The sequence below is a fragment of the Balaenoptera physalus genome (genome assembly GCF_965194825.1).
Source record: "Balaenoptera physalus genome assembly, chromosome: 9".
Taxonomy (NCBI): Eukaryota; Metazoa; Chordata; class Mammalia; order Artiodactyla; family Balaenopteridae; genus Balaenoptera; species Balaenoptera physalus.
The window spans coordinates 28171721-28196002 of record NC_138888.1 but is presented as its reverse complement, the minus strand read 5'-3'; the positions used below and the strand labels follow the sequence as shown (position 1 = coordinate 28196002).

Genomic DNA, 24282 nt, shown 5'->3' with positions numbered 1-24282 from the left:
TATACACACACATATATATGTATATGTATATGGTAAGAAACCTTAGAATACACTTTTTTGATATTCCTGCAAAAAAATGCATAGCCTGAATCTAATCATGAAGAAAGATAAGACAACCCCGAACTGAGGGACATTCTACAAAATCATAGACCTGTACTCTTCAAAAGTGTCAAGGTCATGAAAGACAAAGGAACGTCTAAAGAACATTTTCGGTTTGTAACAGACTAAAGAGACATGACAATTAAATGGACCATATGATTCTGAACTGGATCTTTTTGCTATAAAGGATATTACTGGGACAGTTGACAAAGTGTGTATGGGGGTCTGTGGACTAGATGGTAGTATTTTAACAATATCAATTTCCTGATTTTGATGACTATATTCTGGTAATGTAAGAGATACCTTCATTTCTAGAAAATACACACTGAAGAGTTTAAAGGTCATGAAGCTTCATGTTTACAATTTACTTAAATGGTTCAGAAAAAAGCATATATAAAAATATAAGTAAATAAAAATATAAATAATATACATACAGAGAGAGAACAATGAAGCAAATGTAGTATATCAACAATCGGAGAATTTGGGCAAAGGTGTTCTTTATACTATTCTTGCAATTTTTTTTTCTGCAAGTTTAACAGTATTTTAAAATTATAGAAAACGGTTTTAATGTACTGAGGTTTCTGGCTTAGGTACCTAGATGGAGAATGGCTAATTAATTAACAATGAAAGGCAGGAAGAGCAGGTATGGAGGAAAAGATGTTTGTTTTCAGTAGGATATATCCAGTAGGCATTTGACTATGTAATTAACATAGTCATGAGCCCCGTTCACACTGGAGAAAGCTAATATGCTGCTTTCACTTCCATTAACCAAGAGTGCAAGACTGAGGACACTCTACTAGTACTAGGAGAGGCAAACAATTGAGTAGTAGTGGTGGTAATTCTCATAAAATTGGCTAATCATTCATGAAAATAGATTTAGGGTATTCAAAACATTAAGTAAATATAAATAGTGAATTTATTGAATAAAACAAAAATATGGTTGATATACAAAATATTTATCCCCAGTACAGGATTGCATTAAACCAGTCAGAACAGATATTGGCCTTACTGCTTATATTAGTTTGCTAGGGCTGCCATGCAAAGTACCACAGACGGGGTGGCTTAAACAGCAGGAATTTATTTTCTCACAGTTCTGGAGGTTAAAAGTCCAAGATTAAGGTGTTAGCAAGGTGTTGGTTTCTTCTGAGACCTCTCTCCTTGGTGTGTAGATGGCTGCCTTCTCCCTGAGGCTTCACATAGTCTTCCCTCTGTACCTGTGTGTGTCCTAATCTCCTCTTCTTAGGACGTCAGTCATACTGGATTAGGGCCCACCCTAATGACCTAATTTTAACTTACTTATTTCTTTAAAGACTTTATCTCCCAAAATAGTCACATTCTGAGGTTCTAGGGGTTGGGATTTTAACATATGAATTTTGGAGGGTTAACTTGGCCCATAACACTGCTGGAGAAGGATTCTGGAAGCTTAACAGAATGCAGTGATGGGACCTTGTTTGGATTCTCATTCAAAACTAACTTTATAAAGACATGTCTTAGGCAATCCCAGATTTTTCAGTATGGGCTAAGTATTATACAATATTAAGGAATTTTTGTTTTAGATGAAAAAATGGCATTGTGATAATATAAGAATGTGATCATTTTAAGTCTATACAGTAAAATGACAAGATGTTTGAGATTTGCTTTAAAATATTCCAGAAAAAAAAAAAAACAGGTGGGGGAAAGATGACACATATATACCTAAATTTTAATGGCTGTTGAAGCTGGCTGATAAGTACCTGGTATTTTATTATACTTTTTCTTTGTGTGTTTGGAAATTTTCATAGTAAACAGGAAAAACAAAAGTAAGAAAACTCACGTTACAGGAGTTTAAAAGACATAGAATCAAGGAAAAAGGAAAAAATAAGCAGTACCATTCCCAAAGAGACTCTCAGTTAACTTTTTTGGATTTTTTTTTTCAGTCTGTTTTCCATGCATATTCTAATTTTGGTCATATCATATGTAAGCTGTTTGTTTCTGCTTTCTTGAATTAACATTATGTTATACCTTTCCATGCAATTATACATGCCATATAAACATCATTAAAATTCTAACTTTGTTAATAATGTTCATATGTGCTTACAGTAAAAATTCAAACAATCATCCAGATGTTTATAATGTGGAAACTGAAAGTCTGCCATATGTAAATCACTGGCAGTAGTCTTTTATACATTCTTCCATTCTTTCTTTCACATATATACTAAATATACTAAACTATAAAGACAACTTCATACTATCGATTTTGTCCTGCCACATCGTTTTTGTGTTTATCATGTATTATTATTCCAGAGGGCTTTTTATGTCAGTAATATACATCTATTTCATTCATTTTAATGATTCATACTATGTTATTTTGACTCCAAAGTTTCTTTATCAATTATAATAAAAGTGCCAAATATGGTGGGTTTTTAAAATTAAGAGAATTTTCATTTAAGTCTTTCACATTATTATTAGGTTTATTCCTCAGGATTTTATATAATTTTAGTGCTATTTTTTTAAAATTTATTTATTTTTTATTTTATTTATTTTTTTGGCTGCATTGGGTCTTCGTTGCTGTGCGCGGGCTTTCTCTATTTGCGGCGAGCGGGGACTACTCTTCGTTGCGGTGCGTGGGCTTCTCATTGCAGTGGCCTCTCTTGTTGCAGAGTGCGGGCTCTAGGCGTGCGGGCTTCAGTAGCTGTGGTACATGGGCTCACTAGTTGCAGCATGCAGGCTCAGTAGCTGTGGCACACGGGCTTAGTTTATCCGTGGCATGTGGGATCTTCCCGGACCAGAGCTCGAACCCGTGTCCCCTGCATCGGCAGGCGGATTCTTAACCACTGTGTCACCAGGGAAGTCCTTAGTGCTATTTTTTTTTTTTTATTTTATTTATTTATTTATTTATTTATGGCTGTGTTGGGTCTTCGTTTCTGTGCGAGGGCTTTCTCTAGTTGCGGCAAGCGGGGGCCACTCTTCATCGCGGTGCGCGGGCCTCTCACTATCTCGGCCTCTCTTGTTGTGGAGCACAGGCTCCAGACGCGCAGGCTCAGTAACTGTGGCTCACGGGCCTAGTTGCTCCGTGGCATGTGGGATCTTCCCAGACCAGGGCTCGAACCCGTGTCCCCTGCATTGGCAGGCAGATTCTCAACCACTGCGCCACCAGGGAAGCCCCCTTAGTGCTATTTTTAATGCAGTAAATTCTCTTAGTATATTTTCTGACTGGTGATTGCACATTTTCCTGCTTTTCCTCCTCCTAAGTTACCTTTGCTAGTTTTTGCTTATCTTCTTTACCTCTTGATATTGGAACATCCCAGAGCTAACCTCTTGGACCTCCGCTCTATACTTACTCCTTTGGTGATTTCTTCTAGTTTGTAAAACCCCGTGGTCAGACAGACTACTCCGAAAGATATCTCCCCAGCCCATGCTTCTCTCCTGAACTTCAGACTCATGTATCCAAATTCATGCTAGATATCGCTATTCAGATGTCTAATAGTATCTGAAACTTGTCTTTTCTGACACTGAACTCCTAATCTTCCGCCTCCTCAGACAAACCCCATTTGAAGCTTTCTCCATCTCACATAATGGCAACTCCATTTTTTTCCAGTTACTCAAGCCAAACACCAAACACCTTGGAGTAATCTTTGACCTTTCTCCTTTTCTTATAACCCATATGCAACCTATCAGGTTAGTATAGATTTAAATCCAAATCCCATGTAAGAAAGGCCACATTTATAATTCAAAGGGGAGATTTTTTTTTTCTCTACCCAAATTTTAGCCTAGACATTCAAGCCTCCTTGTCTCCCTTTGCTAGTGTAGTCTTTTGAGGATTCCAGTTTTATGCAAAGATCTTAGTTCCTATGCTGAACAAGGCCTCATCTCCTGTGTCTTGGGAGGCCATTACATTCTCGGACTACATTCAGGGTATCAGCAAATGCCTCGACGTTAGACACATCTTCAGTGCCTGATTACCACACTTGTTTCAGTTCTCTCTTCTCTTTGGGCCCTTGAGAATTTCATTTGCTTTTCAATGAGTTCAATGATGCAATTTAGTCAGCATTTCTAGCTGATTTTCAGAAGTTTTTTTTTTTTTTTTCACAGAATATCTCTTTGACATATTGGGTAAAAAGGAATTCCCTCTCTCAACTCTTAATACATGTTGCAGGGAATTTTATGAGTTAATAGTAATTACCTTGTAATAGTGATTGTCATTCAAGCTTAGCAGATGACTTGCTGAAGGAATTGAGCCTTCTTTATAAACTTTCTGTAGGGTGGCATGCTAAGAAAACTTGATGAACCTGTAGATATGGGTTAGGCCAGAATTCACTGAGCTTCCCACACTGTATAAAGCTATTTATAGATTTGTTGTCTACATATGAATACCATTTTATTAGGAGAATGTTTTGATTTGGGTCTCAGAGGGCCCCATGAAAAACAAACTGCTGCAGAGACTAAGGAAAGAAAAAGAAAAAAAAAAAAATTCAGCATGCACTGAATCCAGGTCTCTACAGCGGTGAGCACTAGATGGCAACAAATCGATATGTATCATTACTTGTGCCTAAAAGATCCCAGTTTAAAGATATGTAAGGCCTTAGGCACCCACTTCTTATCCAAACCACTTAATTTACTAATGTTTAATCTACTACTAGTTTGAATTTGTAAGAGTTGATGAGATGCATTTAATACTAGGGCTGAAAATATAGTCTCTAGATTAATAAATACAGTAGAGAATGGTGCTTATACTACCAGAGTCTTTTTATCAACACTTAGAAGTCCAGAGCCCTTTCCTATCATTAAAGATCACTCTCTAAGCTGATCTTTCATCTATGACCAGAGACCCTCTGGTTGGACAAAAGGCACCTTTTGGGCACTCATTCCTCTTCCTGAGTCGTAAGACCTCTTGTGATTGCTAATGCTTAAAATTTCATCTTATTGTTCAATGGTATCTATTTAGTAGATTGAAAACTAGCTTCATTTCTCTTATGAAGTGTGAAAAGAGGGGCTTCCCAAACCTGCTATGACTAATTACCAGGCCTCCTCTGAGGGACTCAGGTCAGATATCTCTACCGCAAGTGAGAAGGGACTTTCCTTGTTTTCAGATGTAAGATTATCTTGGTATACTTAGTATGTAAAATTTTTAAATACATAATTTAGCTTCATGATCCTATTCTTCTCTCCTTATCTAAGATAATTTATAATTTTATGTGTAGGGGAGCAAAATTTGCCATCCCAAAATGTCTTTTTGGCTTGGGGATTATTTCAAGCTGAAAATAATCAAGGCCCTAAAGACTCAGGAAGAACCCTTAACTTTCCCCCAACAGCCTAAAAAAATTTAGATGGGGGGCCTGTCCCAGCGTTCACCAGACACGTCCGCCAAGAGTGTGGACTAGGCGTGGTGAGGGAGACTCAGGCTGGGTTTAGAGATCAGAGTTCACTCTGGGTCCCATGTTTGCCAAACATTTGCTTTTCCATCTCCATGTCAATTGCCTTCCTCCCCTTTGAAGTCCCAAGACACTATCCCCAACATCCTGTTTTGTCTTAAGCTGAAGATGGTATTTAAAGTGAGGGCTTTTGGCCATTTTGGTAAGTTACTCAGTTCTCCTGGGTCTCTCCCCTGTATACATGTTATTAAACTTTTGTTTGATTTCATCCTGGCAATCTGTCTATGTGAATTTAATTCTTGGACCAGCCAGCAGAACCTAGAAGGGTAGAGGAAAATTTCTTCCTCCCCAACATATGTCTTTTAAAATGCTTAGAACAAATTATTATTAATGTGTTAATAGTACAGAAAGACTTGTAAGGGAAAATGACAAATCCCTGGTTCACCACTTCATTCCCAAAGTGCTGCCCTTGAGAGTAAACTGCTTTAAACATTTTCTGTATTTTTTTTTCTTCCAGTGATTACCTCTCTATCTGTTATCACCATTTCTTAATTTGTGAGTTTTAAATATTACCTTAATCTACTGCTAAGAGACAATTTAACTCGTTTGCCTCACCTTCTACCTTCCTCAACCATCTCTTCCCAATAAGTCATATAAGGAGACAGTAGAGTATAATAGATAAGAGCACACACTCTGGAATCCCACTTCTGCCATTTCCAGCTGTGTGACCTTAGGCAAGTTACTCAGTCTCTCTGCACCTTTTTCCTCACCTGTAAAATGGGGAAAATAATAGTCCATTCCTCAGAATAAATATTTATTATGAGAATAAATGGATCAATACATCTAAAGCAGTAAGCAAGTGTTACTGTTATTATATTTAATTCCTTTTTTGGTTATCTTCGTAAGTTTAAATAATATACATATTCCTTTTTGGTCACGCCGCAGCTTGTGGGATCTTAGTTCCGTGACCAGGGATTGAATCCGGGTGAAAGCACAGAGTCCTAACCACTGGACCGCCAGGGAATTCCCCATATCCCTTTATTTTTGATCAACTATGTATTGTATCTCTTCTTACCACATCCTTTAAGATGAAGATACTGGCACCCTTACACTTCCCTTTCACTGCCTCCCCCCTTCCACACCTCAATCTCACCTCCCATATTTTCCATCTTTTAACTGGATGTTCTGTTTTCTGGGACATTTACTCAGTTTTATTTTCTAACCATCTATTGAAAATTTTACTTTAATTTCACTCTAAAATCTGAGAGTTTTACCTGATCTCTAGTGTTTATTTTTATTTGATTTTAAATATTAAAAACCTTACTGACTATTGTGTTAGTTAGGGTCTGGTCAGGGGACAAAAAGTACCACACCAGTAATTTGAATTGAGAAAATAATTGTGAACTAAGTAAATTGTGAACTAAGTAAAAGATGTATTCACCACTAAAATGGGTAAAAGAGAACTCTAAGGTATACAGAGGTAGTACCTGCAGAGAGCTACTACTACTCCCAAAGTTGAGGGAATAGTGAATGAGGAAGGAACTTGGAACCTCCAGAGGAGGAGGTCCAGAGGCGGAGATTCAACTTCTGAGGAGGGGGCGTGGTTGCCACGGGGGGCACACAGCAGGACCCCTGCGGGACCTTAAGAGAAAAAGAACATCAGCACAGAAAGCACCTTCCCTTCCGTCCCTACAGTGCCCTCACTGAGCCCTCTATCGGCAGAGCCTACATCTAGCAGCGAGCCAAGCCCAAACGTTGACAGCAGAGTCCACTTTGAGTATCACAAGCAGGGAAAAGAAGGATGAGTTTGGAGTGAGAGGCAATAAATTAGTAACTGGCATAATTATCTCTGAATATATTCTATAAACAGACTGCCTTCCTTTTTTTCGTTCTCTCCTGTTCCTTGAATTATTTCAGCTTTCTCTGTGGACTTTTTCCCCTGTTTATTTCTGGCCTCTCTTTAATTCCAGAACCTTTAAAAACGGCTACGGTACATTCGTTCTTTGTTATCTGTTAAAATAAGGCAATGAGTGCTCTATGGTTGTGGGCTGGGCTTACCAACTGATCAAGCTTGCTTTAGGGTGTTTGGCTGGGGAATGGCCACATCAGCTGCCCTGCTTCTCTCGACAGTGCAATTTCTATAGAGAAGAATGCCTGGCTGCTGGGCATTCCCCCTGTTGGAATGAAGGAGTGGTGGGAGGGACAATTATAATTTATACCCACTTTATATTAATTCCCCCGTTTTAACTCCACATTCCACTCCTTGCTTCCAATTGCTGTTTTCTAAGCTTCTCTGTATTTCTGCAAGGCCAATTTTCTCAGCTACCTTAGAAACCACTTGCACTGATTTCTTGTGGCTGCCATGATAAATTAACACCAACTTGGTAGTTTTAAACAACAGACCTTTATTTACTTCTGGAGGCCAGAAGTCCAAAATCAAGGTGTCAGCAGGGCCCCACTCCCTCAGAGACTCTGAGGAGAATCTGTTCCTGGTGGCTGTTGGCATTCCTTGGCTTGTAGCCACGTCACTGCAGTCTCTGCTCCTGCCTTCACATGGCCTTCTTCTCTCTGTTTGTGTAATCTCCCTTTGCTGCATGCTTATAAGGATGCTTGTCCTTGGATTTAAGGCCCACCAAGAAAATCCAGGATGATCTCCTCATCACAAGATCATTAACTTAATTACATCTCAAAGACCCCTTTTCCAAATAAGGTAACATTCACAAGTTCTGGAGATTAGGACATGGACATATCTTTTGAGGGACCACCTTTCAACTCAGTATACCACTCTTCTACCTGGTACTCTCTTTAAGAAATTTGATGACATTTCTTGTCTGCTGATGGCCTACTTTCTGTCTTCTTTATTGATTTTGTGTACATATTCATATATAGTATATATCGATATACGTGTTTGTGTGGTATGGGTGTTTTCTTTGTTACCGCGTCCTGGATTATTAGGAAGAAGAGGTGATAAATGTGTGTGGTCAGTTCATAATGTTGACTTTGGCATATATAATTTATTTCAGAAAAATTTTTATTAGGTAGTCTCTGTATAAAATCAAATTAAGGTAAAGTCTGGGACATACTGAACAAATAAGCCTGTTCATGTAAAAAAGTTCAATCAATTGTTTGTTTCTCTCTCTCTCTGTCTGTCTCAATCTTTTTCAGCCTCTTCCATCATGACTCCCCAAATATTCAAATCCTTCCTGTTTCCAATAAGCATTCAGCAGTTTATCTAACACCTCCCATTTAAGATAGGAACCAAATAATAAAAAGGAAATGTTATTACCTTATGCAAAGCTAATCATTATTAGCTAGATATTTTTCTAGCTGTTTTTTTTTTGTGGGGGGGGGCACGCTGTGCGGCATATGGGATCCTAATTCCCCGACCAGGGATCAAACCCATGCCCACCTGCAGTGCAAGCACAGAGTCTTAACCACTGGACCACCAGGGAAGTCCTTAGCTGTTATTTTTAAAAAATATTTTCAGTTCTTTCTCATGATTATGACTGCAGTTTTCTTTCTGACTACTGATAGCAATAGGTGGCATATATGCTGCCCACATCAACTTTGCTGTTGGCCAGGGTCACTAATAGTCATATCATTTGTTCTCAATAAGCCTGGACACAGTTTCAGAATTGTTTTCAATGCAGTATTCCTGCAGTCATTACTTACTTATTGGAGCTGGCATGTAAGTTGAAAATTGTTTGCCATCTCTGCTCTAAACTCTCTACAGATCTCACGACTTTTATAATTTATCACTGTAGATCACTCCCAGTGTTATAATTTTGATATATCTTCCACTCTCACCAATCAGCTAGAGAAGGCAGTGCAATGTAGTCAGAGGAGCACTGGATTGGGAGTCAGAAGGCTTGGGTTCTAGTTCTGCTTCTATATTAATTACTTGTGTTGTATCGGATAAATTACCCTTCTAGATCTCAGTTTTCTCACTTGAGCGATAAAGCAATTGGACTATGATAGTTTCTAAGATACTTTCCAGCCCTGAAATCTTTTAATGTCAAGCACCCCACTAGATATTTGCACTTAAATGTTCTATCATTACTGGAAACTCAACCTGTCAAAAAACCCAATGCCCTAAAAGCATGTTTGCTTCTTAGATTCTGTATTTCTAGCAATTTGCATTCTAAACTTAAATCTTTTAGTTACTCTTTGTTCCTTTTTAAAGTTATCTTTAATATTTTATCTATCACCAAGTCCTGTAAATTCTCCCTTGGAAAGGCTTTTGCAGCTATCTCTCTTATTTTGCATATCAGATCACTGTTTTGAGCCAAGAATTTATGTTCCTAATAAACTTGACCTCTTTGGCCTTCAATTCACCTTACGACCTCATAAATTCAATATCCTTATTTATGTTCACAGTGTGACTTTCCTACTCAGAATCTTTGGTGACTTTGCCCTTGCTAATATAAAATCAGAGCTTTTAGTCTACAATTCAAAACCTTCCATAGTCTGCCTATGATTTAATCTTGTTAACCTCAAACAGAATATTGCTTCCCTTGAATGGTCTGTTCTATCCACTGTCAATCTCGTCATCTACTAACTTTCTCAGTGCAAATATTCAAATAAGAGAATTTGACTGCTCCAGCCCAGCCTCTAGGTCTGTTGTCCACCCCTGGTTTAATTAGTGGTAACTGGGGACAGCGAACACTATTAGAGAAGAGGGACCTTTCTCTTGGAAGAGAGTATGGTAGGAGGGTAAAATCAGTATCTTAACAAATTCTTACAATTAAAGATTATGTAAGGCCCAAACCTGAAACTATAGGAAATCCAAAGTGTAAATAAAACTTTTAAATCATATACAGATCATCAATCATCTGAAATATTTTCTCCTTTCTCTCAAGCTTCTATCACTGAGCACAGTCTTTTCAATGACTTGGGGTCATGCTAGAAGCTACATGCTCATGCTCTAGAGTTAAACAAACATGAGTCTGAAAAACATTTAATATATTTAGTATCTATCCTTGGGAATATACTTAATCTAAGTGTATTAAAGTTTACTCATCTGTAAAATGAGATAACAATAACTGCAACTTTTTTTTTTTAAATCTCACTAATTCTTTTTAATAGCCACTTTATTTATTTGTTTGTTTTTAGCTGTGTTGGGTCTTCGTTTCGTGCGAGAGCTTTCTCTAGTTGCGGCAAGCGGGGGCCACTCTTCATCGCGGTGCGCGGGCCTCTCACTATCGCGGCCCCTCGCGTTGCGGGGCACAGGCTCCAGACATGCAGGCTCAGCAGTTGTGGCTCACGGGCCCAGTTGCTCCGTGGCATGTAGGATCTTCCCAGACCAGGGCTCGAACCCATGTCCCCTGCATTAGCAGGCACACTCTCAGCCACTGCGCCACCAGGGAAGCCCACTGCTAACTTTTTAAGGCACTATTCTAAATGTCTTCCATATAGTAACCCGTTAATCCTCACAGCCCCGTGAAGTAGGTCCTAGTTTACAAATAAGGAAACTAAGGTACAGGGAAGCTGAGCAATTTTCTATGGTGGCAAATACTGGATGGAGAATGTTTGAACTTAGGAAGTCAGATTCTAGGACCTGGATTCTTAGTTATTGCACTGTGTCAGTGCCCAACAAATAGAGTTTTATAAATGTTAACTGTTATTATATTAATTGCTGTCCATTTTACCTACTAAACATCTATTCCATTCTCTCTATATCTACTCATTATGTCTTACCTGGATGGTAAGAAGCCCCTGGGAGCAGAAGGTCTCATTCTTCTTTAATCAACATCCTCCTTATGATTTTCCAAGGCACTTTTTTTTTCTTTTGGCCGCACCGTGCGGCATGCGGGATCTTAGTTCTCTGACCAGGGATCGAACCCGTGCCCCCTGCAGTGGAAGCTCAGAGTCTTAACCACTGGACCACCAGGGAGGTCCCTCCAAGGCACTTTAATGTGTCACTTGCCTGTTCAGAATTTTCCAGTGGCATGCCTCCAACGAGCCTTCCCAGACACATTATTCCTCTCTCATACCCTTCCCAGAAACACTATATGTAGTTCCTGGATGATGTCAGTTTCTCTTATATTTAAAGGAGGAACATACCATATGCTTTCATAATTTTGCATACTATTTTCTCTGGCTGGAATGCTATCACCTACCTTGTCCATATGTCAAAAGGGAGTCAAAAGGTACAAAATTCCAGTTATAAAAAAAATAAGTCCCAGGGATGTAATGTACAGCATAGTGACTATAGTTAATAATAATATATCGCATATTTGAAAGTTCCTAAGAGAGTAGATCTTTTTTATTAATTTTTATTGGAGTATAGTTGCTTTACAGTGTTGTGTTAGTTTCTGCTGTACGGCAAAGTGAATCAGTTATACGTATACATATATCCACTCCTTTTTAGATTTCCTTCCCATTTCAGTCACCACAGATCATTGAGTAGGGTTCCCTGTGCTAAACAGTAGGTTCTCATTAGTTATCTATTTTATACATAGTAGTGTATATATGTCAATCCCAATCTCCCAATTTGTCCCACCTCCCCCTTCCCCCCTTGGTAACCATAAATGTGTTCTCTACATCTGTGACTCTATTCCTGCTTTGCCAATAAGTTCATCTGTACATTTTTCTAGATTCCACATATAAGCAATATTGTATGATATTTGTTTTTCTCTTTCTGACTTATTTCACTCTGCATGACAATATCTAGGTCCATACACATCTCTGCAAATGGCACTATTTCGTTCCTCTTTATGGCTGAGTAATATTCCATTGTATATGTGTACCACATCTTCTTTATCCATTCCCCTGTAGATGGACACTTAGGTTGCTTCCATGTCCTGGCTATTGTAAAGAGTGCTGCAATGAATATTGGAGTGCACACATCCTTTCGAATTATGGTTTTCTCTGGATATATGCCTACGAGTGGGATTGCTGGGTCATATGGTAGCTCTATTTTTAGTTTTTTAAGGAACCTCCATACCGTTCTCCATAGTGGCTGTACCAATTTACATTCCTACCAACAGTGTAGGAGGGTTCCCTTTTCTCTACACCCTCTCCAGCATTTATTGTTTGTAGATTTTTTTGATGATGGCCATTCTGACCGGTATGAGGTAGTAGTAGTTTTGATTTGCATTTCTCTAATAATTAGTGATGTTGAGCATCTTTTCATGTGTTTGGTGGCCATCTGTATGCCTTCTGTGGCGAAATGTCTATTTAGATCTTCCTCCCCCCACCATTTTTTGATTGGGTTATTTGTTTTTTGATATTGAGCTGCATGAGCTGTTTGTATATTTTGGAGATTAATCCTTTGTCAGTTGTTTCGTTTGCAATTATTTTCTTCCACTCTGAGGGTTGTCTTTTTGTTTTGTTTATGGTTTCCTTTGCTGTGCAAAAGCTTTTAAGTTTAATTAGATCCCATTTGTTTATTTTTGTTTTTATTTTCATTACTCTAGGAGGTGGATCAAAAAAGACCTTGCTGCAATTTATGTCAAAGTGTGTTCTGCCTATGTTTTTCTCTAAGAGTTTTATAGTGTCTGGCCTTACATTTAGGGCTTTAATCCATTCTGAGTTTATTTTTGCGTATAGTGTTAGGGAGTGTTCTAATTTCATTCTTTTATGCTGGTCCAATTTTCCCAGTACCACTTATTGAAGAGGCTGTCTTTTCTCCGTTGTATATTCTTGCCTTATGTGTCATAGATTAGGTGACCATAGGAGAGTAGATCATAAAAAGTCCTCATCACAAGAAAAAAAATTTTTGTTCTTGTAACTATTTATGGTAACAGACGTTAACTAGACTTATTGTGGTGATCATTTTGCATATATATAAATATCTAATCATTATGTATCAAATGTGTTTATATATATGTATATGTGCATATATATAATATATATGTAATATGTATATGTGTACAAATATCAAATCATTATCACCTAAAACTAATATAATGTCATACGTCAATTTTACCTCAATAAAAAAAGTCCTGTTTCTCTTTCACATCTCCCTGTCACCTCTTCTTTGACATGGTCCCCAATTCCCCAGAGCAGACTTGAATATTTATTCTATGCTCTAATGCCTTTGAGCATTCATACCACATTACATTTAAATGTACAATGAGCGCTGGTATTTCTATACCCTTACTGTATAAGTACTGTCTTATTAGTCTGTTTGGGCTGCTATAACAAAAATACTCAGAGACTGAGCAGTTTATAAACAAAAATATTTATGTTTCACAATTTTGGAGGCTGGAAAGTCCAAGATCAAGGTGCTGGCAGATTTGATGTCTGGTGAGGTTCCACTTCCTGGTTGCCATCTTCCTGTTGTGTCCACACATGACAGAGGGGGCAAGGGAGCTCTCTGGAGCCTCCATAAAAAGGGCACTAACCCGTTCATCACTGCTCCACCCTCATGATCTAATCACCTCTCAAAGGCCCAACCTCCAAATACTGTCACCTTGGGCATTAGGATTTAACACATGAATTTTGGAGGGGAACACAGACATTCAGTCTATAGCAAGTACCTTGAGGGTAATGATGATGGCTGTTCATCTTTCTATTTCCAGTATCTATCGATCGCAGTGCTCTATAGACAACAGGCACTAATTCTATCTTGACTGAATTTCGTTCTCTCCATATCACTCAGAAAACATCAAAGACTGTAAAAATTCACAAAACTCAAAACCTCCTTCCCACTAGTTTTTATTTTAATCTGTACTTCTTAGAAATTCAAGAACTTTAATTTCTTGAACACATTGAAAATATCTTGGAAAAAACACAACTGTATTTACTAATAAATGCTGATCCTTAATTACTGAGCTAATTCTAACAAAGAAAGACTTGATTACACTGAGTGAAACCCACTGGGGACTTGGCTGGGAGTAACAGGGGAGGACAGATGAGGGGGCTCCGGGCTGACTACTGGTCTAATGTGAGCTGGGTGCTCTTGCTGCCCCGGAACGATCACCACCTTCTGTCTTTGCTCTCTGAGTCGTAGCTACTCCTTTCTTTTCTCTTGGGATTCCTGCATCTGAATCTTCCTCTTGTGACCCTTCTTCAGCCTGTTGATAAAGCTAAACTGCTTTATCCCCAATCTCTAGTTTTTCTTGTAGTAACTCCAGTACTCTTACAGAATTGAGTCCCTGTTGTGTTCTTTCTAGCCTCTTTTCTGAGAAACTACAGCAATTTTTCTAATCTCATACTAGTTGCAAAGGCCCTGCCTTTAATGGTCAGACTATCTAGAAAAGAGACTTCAAATTTCATGCGTTGATAAATCTTAGCATAGTGGACGCGCGCGCACGTGGGTTTGTGTGTGTGTGTGTGTGTGTGTGTGTGTGTGTGTGTTTCTGCCCAGCACCTCTTCCTTCTTGTTTTGGTGAAAATACATTGATTTTCATATGGAAAATAATGCCTCTCCCATTGCATGTGGTCTTGGAGGAGATATCAATGAACGAACCTTACCCTTTTAAGGCCAAGACATGGACACTTGAACTAAGCAAGGACAGTCAGATCTCTCTCTGGAAATTAAATACTGAATAAAGTAACACAGTTGCTGATGATTAGTCTGATGGCTGCGCTCCAAAGAGACAATTCATTAATTCTGACTACTGGATTATTGGAATTGTCCTGGTTCCTGTAGTGTTCTACCTAGTGCTTGATTGTTCAGCTTTTTTTTTTTTTTTTTAAATTTATTTATTTTATTTATGGCTGTGTTGGGTCTTCGTTTCTGTGCGAGGGCTTTCTCTAGTTGTGGCAAACGGGGGCCACTCTTCATCGCGGTGCACGGGCCTCTCACTATCGCGGCCTCTCTTGTTGCGGAGCACAGGCTCCAGACGCACAGACTCAGTAATTGTGGCTCATGGGCCCAGTTGCTCCGCGGCATGTGGGATCTTCCCAGACCAGGGCTCGAACCTGTGTCCCCTGCATTGGCAGGCAGATTCTCAACCACTGCGCCACCAGGGAAGCCCCAATTGTTCAGCTTTTTATTCCATTCTGTGAGTGACTTCATACCTTTGCAATAAATCATTTTTTTGTGTCCTTAAACTAGACAGAGTTGGTTTACATCCCAAAGCTCAAACTGACAGATGCAAATTCTTGTTGCAATGTTCTTCCCATCAACTGGGACCTAGTGTTAGAATCCCAATTTCAACTTTACTGAATGACCAACACCAAAAATAATTGGGTTTTTAATAGTTTCCCAATCTTCCTATGACTGGGAACTGATGTAACTAACACATCCCATGCTTTGCTCCAATGAGCTAGATTTCTGTGTGGTCAGCTCTTGTCATGATGATAGACCCCCCTAAATCGACTTATTCTTCAGATGAATTCAGTATCAGTCCAATCTTGTCCCACCTACTTCTGTTATCTGGCCGAACTTTTTCTTCTAAGCTTTACTGAGGTATGATTTATGAATCATAAGATTCACCCCTTCTAGGTGTATGGTTCAGTGGTTTTTAATAAATTTATACATTGTGTAACCATCACTACAATCCAGTTTTAGATCGTATGCCAAGTCTTGATGTGAGTATTTTCCATGGCTCACTCATGGATCCTAACATCGTGTACTGCACCGACCATAGCAACACCAGACCTGGGCACACAGCAGTCAGTCCTGGCAATCTGCTGGTGCCCTCAAATTTAATGTAAGGGGGAAATGGCTGTGTGGTAGATTCAGAGGCAATTATTCTGTTATTGAGGGATGCCAAGAGTCAAATAGAAAAAACACTAGAAACCCAAAATGAGATCCAAATAATAGGAATCAGCAAGAAAGATAAGGCAATAGGAAATAGGGCATACGGAAGAAATGCCATGTGCGTGGTCCAATTTACTGCTGCTGGACAGACCTGTCTGCTTTTAATGGATGTGGCCTACATCTGCTTGATGATGCCAGCTGATGCCTTATACCCCCGATGTTTCAACCTCACTTAACATGAATTTTTAATAAATGGGATTGAAACTATTAACATATATAAGATTAGCCTTGGGACTAAGGTTGAAGAGTTTTCATTCTTCTTCCTTCCCCATTCATTTTAAAGTGAACCTATTTGTGAGGAAAGTCAGTAATTTATATGAATAAAGTAATGATGATACTTTTTTCTAGCTCATATTATGTCATTTAAAAAATCATTGTCTCCTGGCCCCATCCTGAACTTATTGATCAATGGCCCTATGTAGGAGAATCAATAAATTAAGTTTGCAGATTTCTGAAATTGGCTATAGAGGACTGATATTGATCATAAGATCTAATACTGGAACAGAACAACTGAAGTGAACTTGGGAGAGAATAAAACTTTTAATTTACCCTTCCCCAGTTGTCTTTGCTATCAGAGATCATCACTTCAAGGTGGCATAACATTGGGTGTCCAGCCTCCCTTCCTGTTGCTTTTGTATATCCCAGCCTGCCATTCTTAGGGACATTATTAAGGTCTGTAAGTATCTCTGTTTGGGTCCAGCTACAGCTTCCTTTGAAGAAGAATACAGATTGGGAAAGGTACAGAAAAACTTTTTCCCCGTTGGTAATATTTAGTTAACATGTTATTTCTTCAGAATAAGTTAAATTTGGTGCTAAGGACCAAAGAATGAAACAAGAGCCCCGAAAATATAAACTCCAGAAACTTTTCTTTCTTTTGCCTTGATTACGTGGGTTACCATGGAAATGGAAGGACTTGCCACTGGTAGGAAACCAGAGAGGACATGGTACGATTGGGGATTATAATAACTTTGTGAAAGTTTCCATTTCGGAGACAGTTTCAACTAGGACAACTGACTAACTCACACTGTATGGTGGACACAAAATGGCCAATAAAATTCCTAAGATTTTTCAAAGCAAATGGTGTCCGTCTCTCACCAAGGACCCACACCCAAAAGATTTTTCCCAAGTCTTGTTCATAGTACTTCCTAAATATCTCCATAATTCATTGATCTTTATTATTTCCCCATTTCTGCTTTCTTTTCTCAAACCCTCATTATTTCTTGCCTGGATTACTGTGATGACCTCCTTACTAGACTCTTTGCCTTCGGTTGTGCCTCTAAATCTATTCTGTGCATAACTGTCAGCAACTCTGATCATGGCATCATGCTTAGATTTTTTAAATTTCCCGTATCTTTCAGAATAAATTTTGAAATCTTTACCTTGACATATTAGGAAGACTCTTCATGAGCTGACCTCTGTGTGCCTTTCCAACATCATATCTTACCACTTTCCTTCCCTATACTTGATGTGTCAACTGAGTGCAACTACTTCATTCATTCATTCATTCATTCATTCATCGGCTTAGCAAATATTGATTGAGCATTCAGTGTTTATCAGGCACTGTTCCAGTGCTGGTAATATAGTGGTAATACTTTCAGTTTCTAGAATGATTCCTGTTTGCTCTTCTTTGGGCCTATGCATATCTTCCTCTCTCCCATTCATTGGGAATGGAGAGGTTGCTCCCACTGGCAAAGAAGACTCATCAGAATTTTGGAGCTCGGTGTCCCCAACATCATCAGAGTCTTCCCACATATCCTCATTGCAACTTTTAGGATCACATCCCTTCCCAATCAATGCCCCCACTTTAACATTAGATACCCTGCAAGGCTGGGAGTTTAGCTTGCTTCGTAATTCAGCCAATTGTAGAATGGAGTTCTGAGTTTGATTTTCAGCAATTTCAGCCCTGTGGCTATAGGAGGTAAGGGTCACCTTCAGGGCACACCTAGAAGCTTTCATGTCATTTGTGTGGCACTTAATATTTGTCTAATTTATTCTTTAACTTGACAAATACCTGTTGATTGCTAACCATGTTCCATCTAGGCACATGGCATACTTTAGTGAACGAAAAGACAAAGGTACCTTTTGTGGAGCTGACATTCTAGTATATAAGTGAGTTGCCAATTTTAATATAGCTTTGGATTTATTTAAGTTTATTCCAAAATAAAAAAATTAATGACAGCCCTTGCATGGCTATGCCCAACAAGCAGATACTGCATGACATCAACCTATAGACACAACACCATCAAGTTGTTACTCAAATGAGACTCAAGCTTGGCAGGATGTCAGGAGTTCCATTCCTGTCAGTAAACAGCGTCTGGAACTCATCTATTGCCCTAAGCCTGCTGTTGAGTGAGCCTGTGTAAACATCTCTGTGGCCACCAATATTAAGCTCCTTGGTCCTGACTCCAGCCCTACTGTGTACCTAGACTCTTGCCTCTGTTCTGCATTTGCACTTCATTTTTTGCTGCTAATGGATTACAGCCCTGAACCCCAGCCAAATTGTCTGGGCCTAGGAACCTCACTAGTCTTGCCAGCCCCTTCTCTCTGGGGGGATCTGGATCATATCCCAATGTTCTCCTCTCTGCAGCCCACTGGCTGAGGCCCTCTTACGACCCAGACATCCCCTTCCACTCCATAAAGAAAACTGTCATCCATCGGATAATAACATTTCCCACATAACTAATTTCTGGTGCCATGCTCCCACCTGACACATTTGAGATGATGACTATCAACATTAAGCTGGACTGGACTGAGGTTTGGTGGGTCCCCTTAGAAGCTGAAATTGGGGGATTTCCATCCATCAGGCTGGCCCTGTACCCACAGTCTTGACTTACTTCCCTCTCTCCTACAGGTCTACAGCTGGGGTTCTCTTCTGGATCTGCTGCTAAGGCCAATCAGATCACGACACAAAAGAGTAAGATTTCTCAGCATTCTGTAGAGTCTGCTTTTCTAAACAGTTCTTTGTATTTTAATGCATCTTAATTATAGTTATCAGTAACATTTTATCCTTTCTGTAGCAGATTAGGCCTCCTGCAAAATAATGATTTTTAAAAAATTGTCTAAGACTCAGATGCTGCACCAACTGTTTATACTTCTGTGCAAGCAATATGGTCCTATTCCAACATAATCGTGCAGAGTGCAGATCAGTGTTTCTTCTAAGTTCAACAGTGATAAATATTTATTAATCCTCCACTGTGTTTATGGCACCATACCAGGTACTGCTATAACTATTTTTCCTTCCCAGGAAAAATAAGTTCAAATATGGAATGAGAAGCCCAAACTCATGAAACTGGACTGACTTTGCTTCTTAAAAATTCAACATGCTACAGCTGTGTGCTTAAATCTGATGATGAAATAAAACATTTATTTCAGGGAGTATACTACTATCTGAATAAATAGCTGAAGTGAAAACTGTCTCTAAAAACCATAACATATGTATGTGAAGACTGTAATTGAGTTACACATTCCTCTGCTATTTTGTGACAAGGTCAATTCAGAGTGTCTTACCATTAATCTTGAAGACATTTAAAGATGCTCACTTTTCCTATTCTCTTCCTTTGAAAGTATACGTGAACCCTACTTGCAACAAAAATCTCATAATATTTTACTTCTTTTTGATGTACCATTTCTGTCAAATGATGTCAAATAAATCAGCTCTGACTTTTTAGATTAAAAATGTCGTTCCAGAGTTTTAGCAGTTTTAACACATATTTACATTTTCTAATACTCTTGCTGTAATAAAGATAAATGGAGAGACAAAACTTTCGTGTGTGTATAGGATGAAAAACAGGCTAATTGTGTCACTATCAAACTTCTTTCAGAAAGCCTCTAATGTTGAATTTAATTGCTCGAATAATTAGGACTCTTTGGTTTTTGTTTCTCAAATAGTTATTAGTGGAAAACAGATTGAAATATGGGATGCACCAGGTAAGTCTCTTTAATGATTTTACATATCTATGTGACAATACCTGAATTAGAAATATCAATCTTTTGATTTTGTACTTGAAATGTTATATCTGTGAACATAAAAACCTACATGACTGTTACTTTCCAGGAAAAAAATCTTGCTGAAGTACTAATAAATGATCCAAGTTTTATATAATTCTTACACTATTCCGACGTATTTCCTACAGTATTTTGCTCTATAAGGCTTTCTGACCTAGACATTTATGGTTAAAGACAATGTTTTATAGATCGAAGCATAGTTACCTTGCAGAGGAAGGCATTTGGTCTTGAAAAGTGCCAGAAGCAAGTAAATGGAAAATAGTACTACAAAATAGACATTTATGCAGATTAGTGAGCTAAACTCTCATGGTTAATTTCCACAGATTAGCAAAGGTTCCTAGTTTTATGAACAATTCTCCATTTTTAATAAAAGCCTTGCTTTCCCCATAATTCAGTGGATGAGAAGTTACTTGAGAAAGCTATCCATTCCCACATAATCACTTTTTACTCAATAATGTTAATTAATGAGTAATAATTTTCTTCTTTGTTGAGGCATACTGTGAAGTTCAGATGCAGGTTACATTTGGTCCAATCAAACTAATTAGTTAAATAAGAATGGATTGTAATTATCAATTATCAGAAGTAATAACAGCAAATGTTTCATCGACTTTACATAAAATAAACTTCATAAAGTTAATTAAGTCAAAGAATACTTTGATAGGAACTGAAGCACTAACAATTGGCATTTAGCGAGTCCTCGCTATATGTTTGGTATTTTGCTAAAAAGCACATTATATACCTTATTTCATTTAATTCGCACAAGAGCCCTATGAAGTATGTGCTATTGTTATCCTTATTTTAATGTTGCTGAAGCTGTTGCTGCAAAGAAGAGTAGCATGCCTGCCTAAGGACAAACAGCTAACATGTGGAGAGCTGGGGATCCTGAGCTGGGTAATCTCACTCAGCTTCCTCTGTTCCAATAGCATCTTGCTTGTGTCTCTCTTACACAAGTATGTCTCATCTTTGTTAACTCATAAGCTCATTGAAGGGAAAGACCATCTCTTGGTAAACCTTTATATTCATCACTTGCCTTGGGCACAGTAGGGATCTACACATGTTTGGTAGAAGGAATGTCAATAAAAATGTAGTGAGAATAATACTCATATATAGTAATAGTTATTATTTTTTTACTTTTTAAGGGTTAAACAGAGTCACCAATGTGATTGGTTCATTCGGTTATTGCCTAATGTATTTTATTTTATTTTATTTATTTATTTTTTTAACATCTTTATTAGAGTATAATTGCTTTACAATGGTGTGTTAGTTTCTGCTTTATAACAAAGTGAATCAGTTATACGTATACATATGTCCCCACATCTCTTCCCTCTTGCATCTCCCTCCCTCCCACCCTCCCTATCCCACCCCTCTAGATGGTCACAAAGCACCGAGCTGATCTCCCTGTGCTATGCGGCTGCTTCCCACTAGCTATCTGTTTTACGTTTGGTAGTGTATATATGTCCATGCCACTCTCTCACTTTGTCCAATATATTAGACTGACTATATTATTATTGATTTAATCACAAAGTCATTTGCTATTCTGATATAAACAAAATGGCCTATAAATTACCTGGTATAGTTTTGCTGCCAAGGAGTGCAAACTTTCATCAAACAAACAGTTATTGAGCACCTACCATGTGCCATGTGCTACGGAAGCAGCTGGCGATACAATGGGACCAAGAAAGATAAGGTCTACGTTTTTATGGAGCTTAAATTCTAGTGTCTGGGGGTGAGGTGGAGGTGAGGGTGAAATGGGAAACACATTAGTTAATATCAGTCTGCCACAATTTGTATGTGATGCTTCTGCTACAGTATTTGGCACATAGTAGGGACTGGATATGCATTAAACATCTGCTTTACACTGGGACCATTAGTCTCTCAAAACTTTAACCTTAAATGAAGAACACAGGTAAACAGAAGATCTAAGCTTACACAGAAAAGCAATAGCATTAAAAATGTGATTCATGTGTCTTAATTTTCAGTTCAGAGATATGCCATTCTATAGGACAATCAACTTGCATAAAGCATTTATTTATTTTAATATTAATTATTTTTGGCATTACATTATATTAATGGCATTAATTTTAAATACGAAAGCACTCTGTTCATTTTACTAATGCATATTAGTAAATATGCATTGTTAGAAATATTTTTACATGTTGTGTTAAATTTGAGTGCATCTATTTATTGTGAATATTATAGAATATTTGAAAAGGGCTTAAATAGAAGGGCTTTACTTTGGAAAAACCATATTATAACTTTTAAACATTGAGTGAGTCTCTTACCTTTACAGTTATCTATATTTTTAAAGAATCCTATATGAAGATTTCTTCTTTGGTTCACTAGGCATCCTTAATATACTCATTCATTCAAATACATATTAAGGTCACAGCAGTGGAGAAAAAACAAAATTCTGCCTTCAAAGAGCTTACTTTCTTATGAGAGAGTTGTTAGAACAAAAAAGTAATACATTATAAAATATGTTAAAGCATGACAAGTGCTATGGAGTAAAATAAAGCAGAAAAGGGCACAGAAGGTGCTGAGAAACTTTTGAAATTTTAAATATGTAGATATTGTTCTGACTCAATTTTTGAATTAATAAAATATAGGTCTTCTGTACTAGTGTTTTCTGTCTATCATCCCACCTCCTCATGCAGATACATTCTCTGTGCCCCAGGAAGCTGATCTCTATAGGCTGCATCACCAGGCACCCTCTCTTCCCACACCCCCCACCTTCCTGGGTTCCAGTTGAGTTCAGCTGGTAGGTGGCAAAGCAGGAGATGGGAAAGCAGAAGGAGAGAGAGGGAGCAGTGTTTATCCCTCCTTTCCAACCTTCACCACAGTTCTAGTAATGGCTGTGTTCCATAGCTGTCTTTGGGCATCCCTTTGTCTACAGTTCCACCTCTTACAAGACTCCCTATCTTTGCACTTCAGTTTTAATGTGTTTGTAATGGTGTCTCGCTTTTGCTGGCTTCTGTGTACTTCACCTTTTCTTGTTGGTACACTTAATCCTGCCCACACGCTGGTAAATAGTCCTTTCATTAAACTCTCTTGAGTAAAAACCTTTGGAGTATGCCATCACCTTTTTTGCTATGACCCTGACAGCTCCTAAACAATTTCAGAAGAGATATAGCACGAACAATTGGTAACAGTAAAGCCCTCCAAAAACTATAAAGACGCTCATAGCAGCCTCATATTCAACAGAAAATAAATTACAAGCAGCTTATATAACCATAAAGCAAATGATTAATAAATGATGTTATATCTACATGATAAAATATTATTTGTCTCTACAGTGAGACTTAAGACTGTAGAAAATATGGAAATAAAAATAAATTATTTGAAGTGGGATGTGTCTATGCTAGCATTGCAACTATGTAAAAGGAGGACAGTCTTTGGATAAGAACTAAAAGGTAATATGCAAGTATGAAGATAATTATATTTAGGTGGTGGAATCTGCTGATTATTTTTTTAATTTTGGAAGTTTAGATCCTTAAAAATTAAAATAATTTTAAATGGTTTATGAATATTAATATTAGGATATTAAAATTATTATGCTTATGTAAACCAAGATAAGTGCTCCAAGCAAAGGAAAAGCAATTACTAACTTCTCAAATTATTCTTCTTACATCTTAATTATAAAATCTAGCTATAAATTATTAACATACCCTGACTTCCAAGGTTGAAATAAGTTTTTTTTAAATAGAAAATATTATTTTATGGGTAGTTTCTAATGGCTTGTGTTCAAGGCACAATCTCTTAAACAAACAGCTTTAGAATTAAGTATAAACGGAGGAAAACTTGTTAATATACTTTAGGTATATTTTAGATTTTTCAATTAAGAATTTACAAAAAAATCTGATTCTTAAGGAAACACTCTTGAGAGAGAATTCTGAAAAGTGATATTCCAGAGTATATGAAAAATTGAGATATTCTGATGAAATGCCAGTGATAAAAGTCCAAGTGGCCCTGCTTAAGCCATCACAATCCTAGATCTGGTTGCTTGATGTTTTAATTTAATTCACTTTTAATTATTTTACTTTTCAGGTAATATTCTAATATTTTTCTAAGTGTAGGACAATGAGTTAATATTCTCCGTCAATTGTCACACTTGAG

At 37.9% G+C, this 24282-nt stretch overlaps 1 protein-coding gene across 1 annotated transcript in view; it reads left to right on the top strand.

Moving 5' to 3' along the window:
- Positions 1–24282, top strand: part of PDE7B (phosphodiesterase 7B) — a gene marked incomplete at its 3' end in the record, with an annotated part of 632720 nt that overhangs the window by 3989 nt on the left and 604449 nt on the right. Inside the window, exons 2-3 of the mRNA XM_082474733.1 lie at positions 19016–19078; positions 20060–20091. Coding sequence (XP_082330859.1) covers positions 19016–19078; positions 20060–20091 — 95 coding nt within the window. The remainder of the gene's footprint in view (positions 1–19015; positions 19079–20059; positions 20092–24282) is intronic.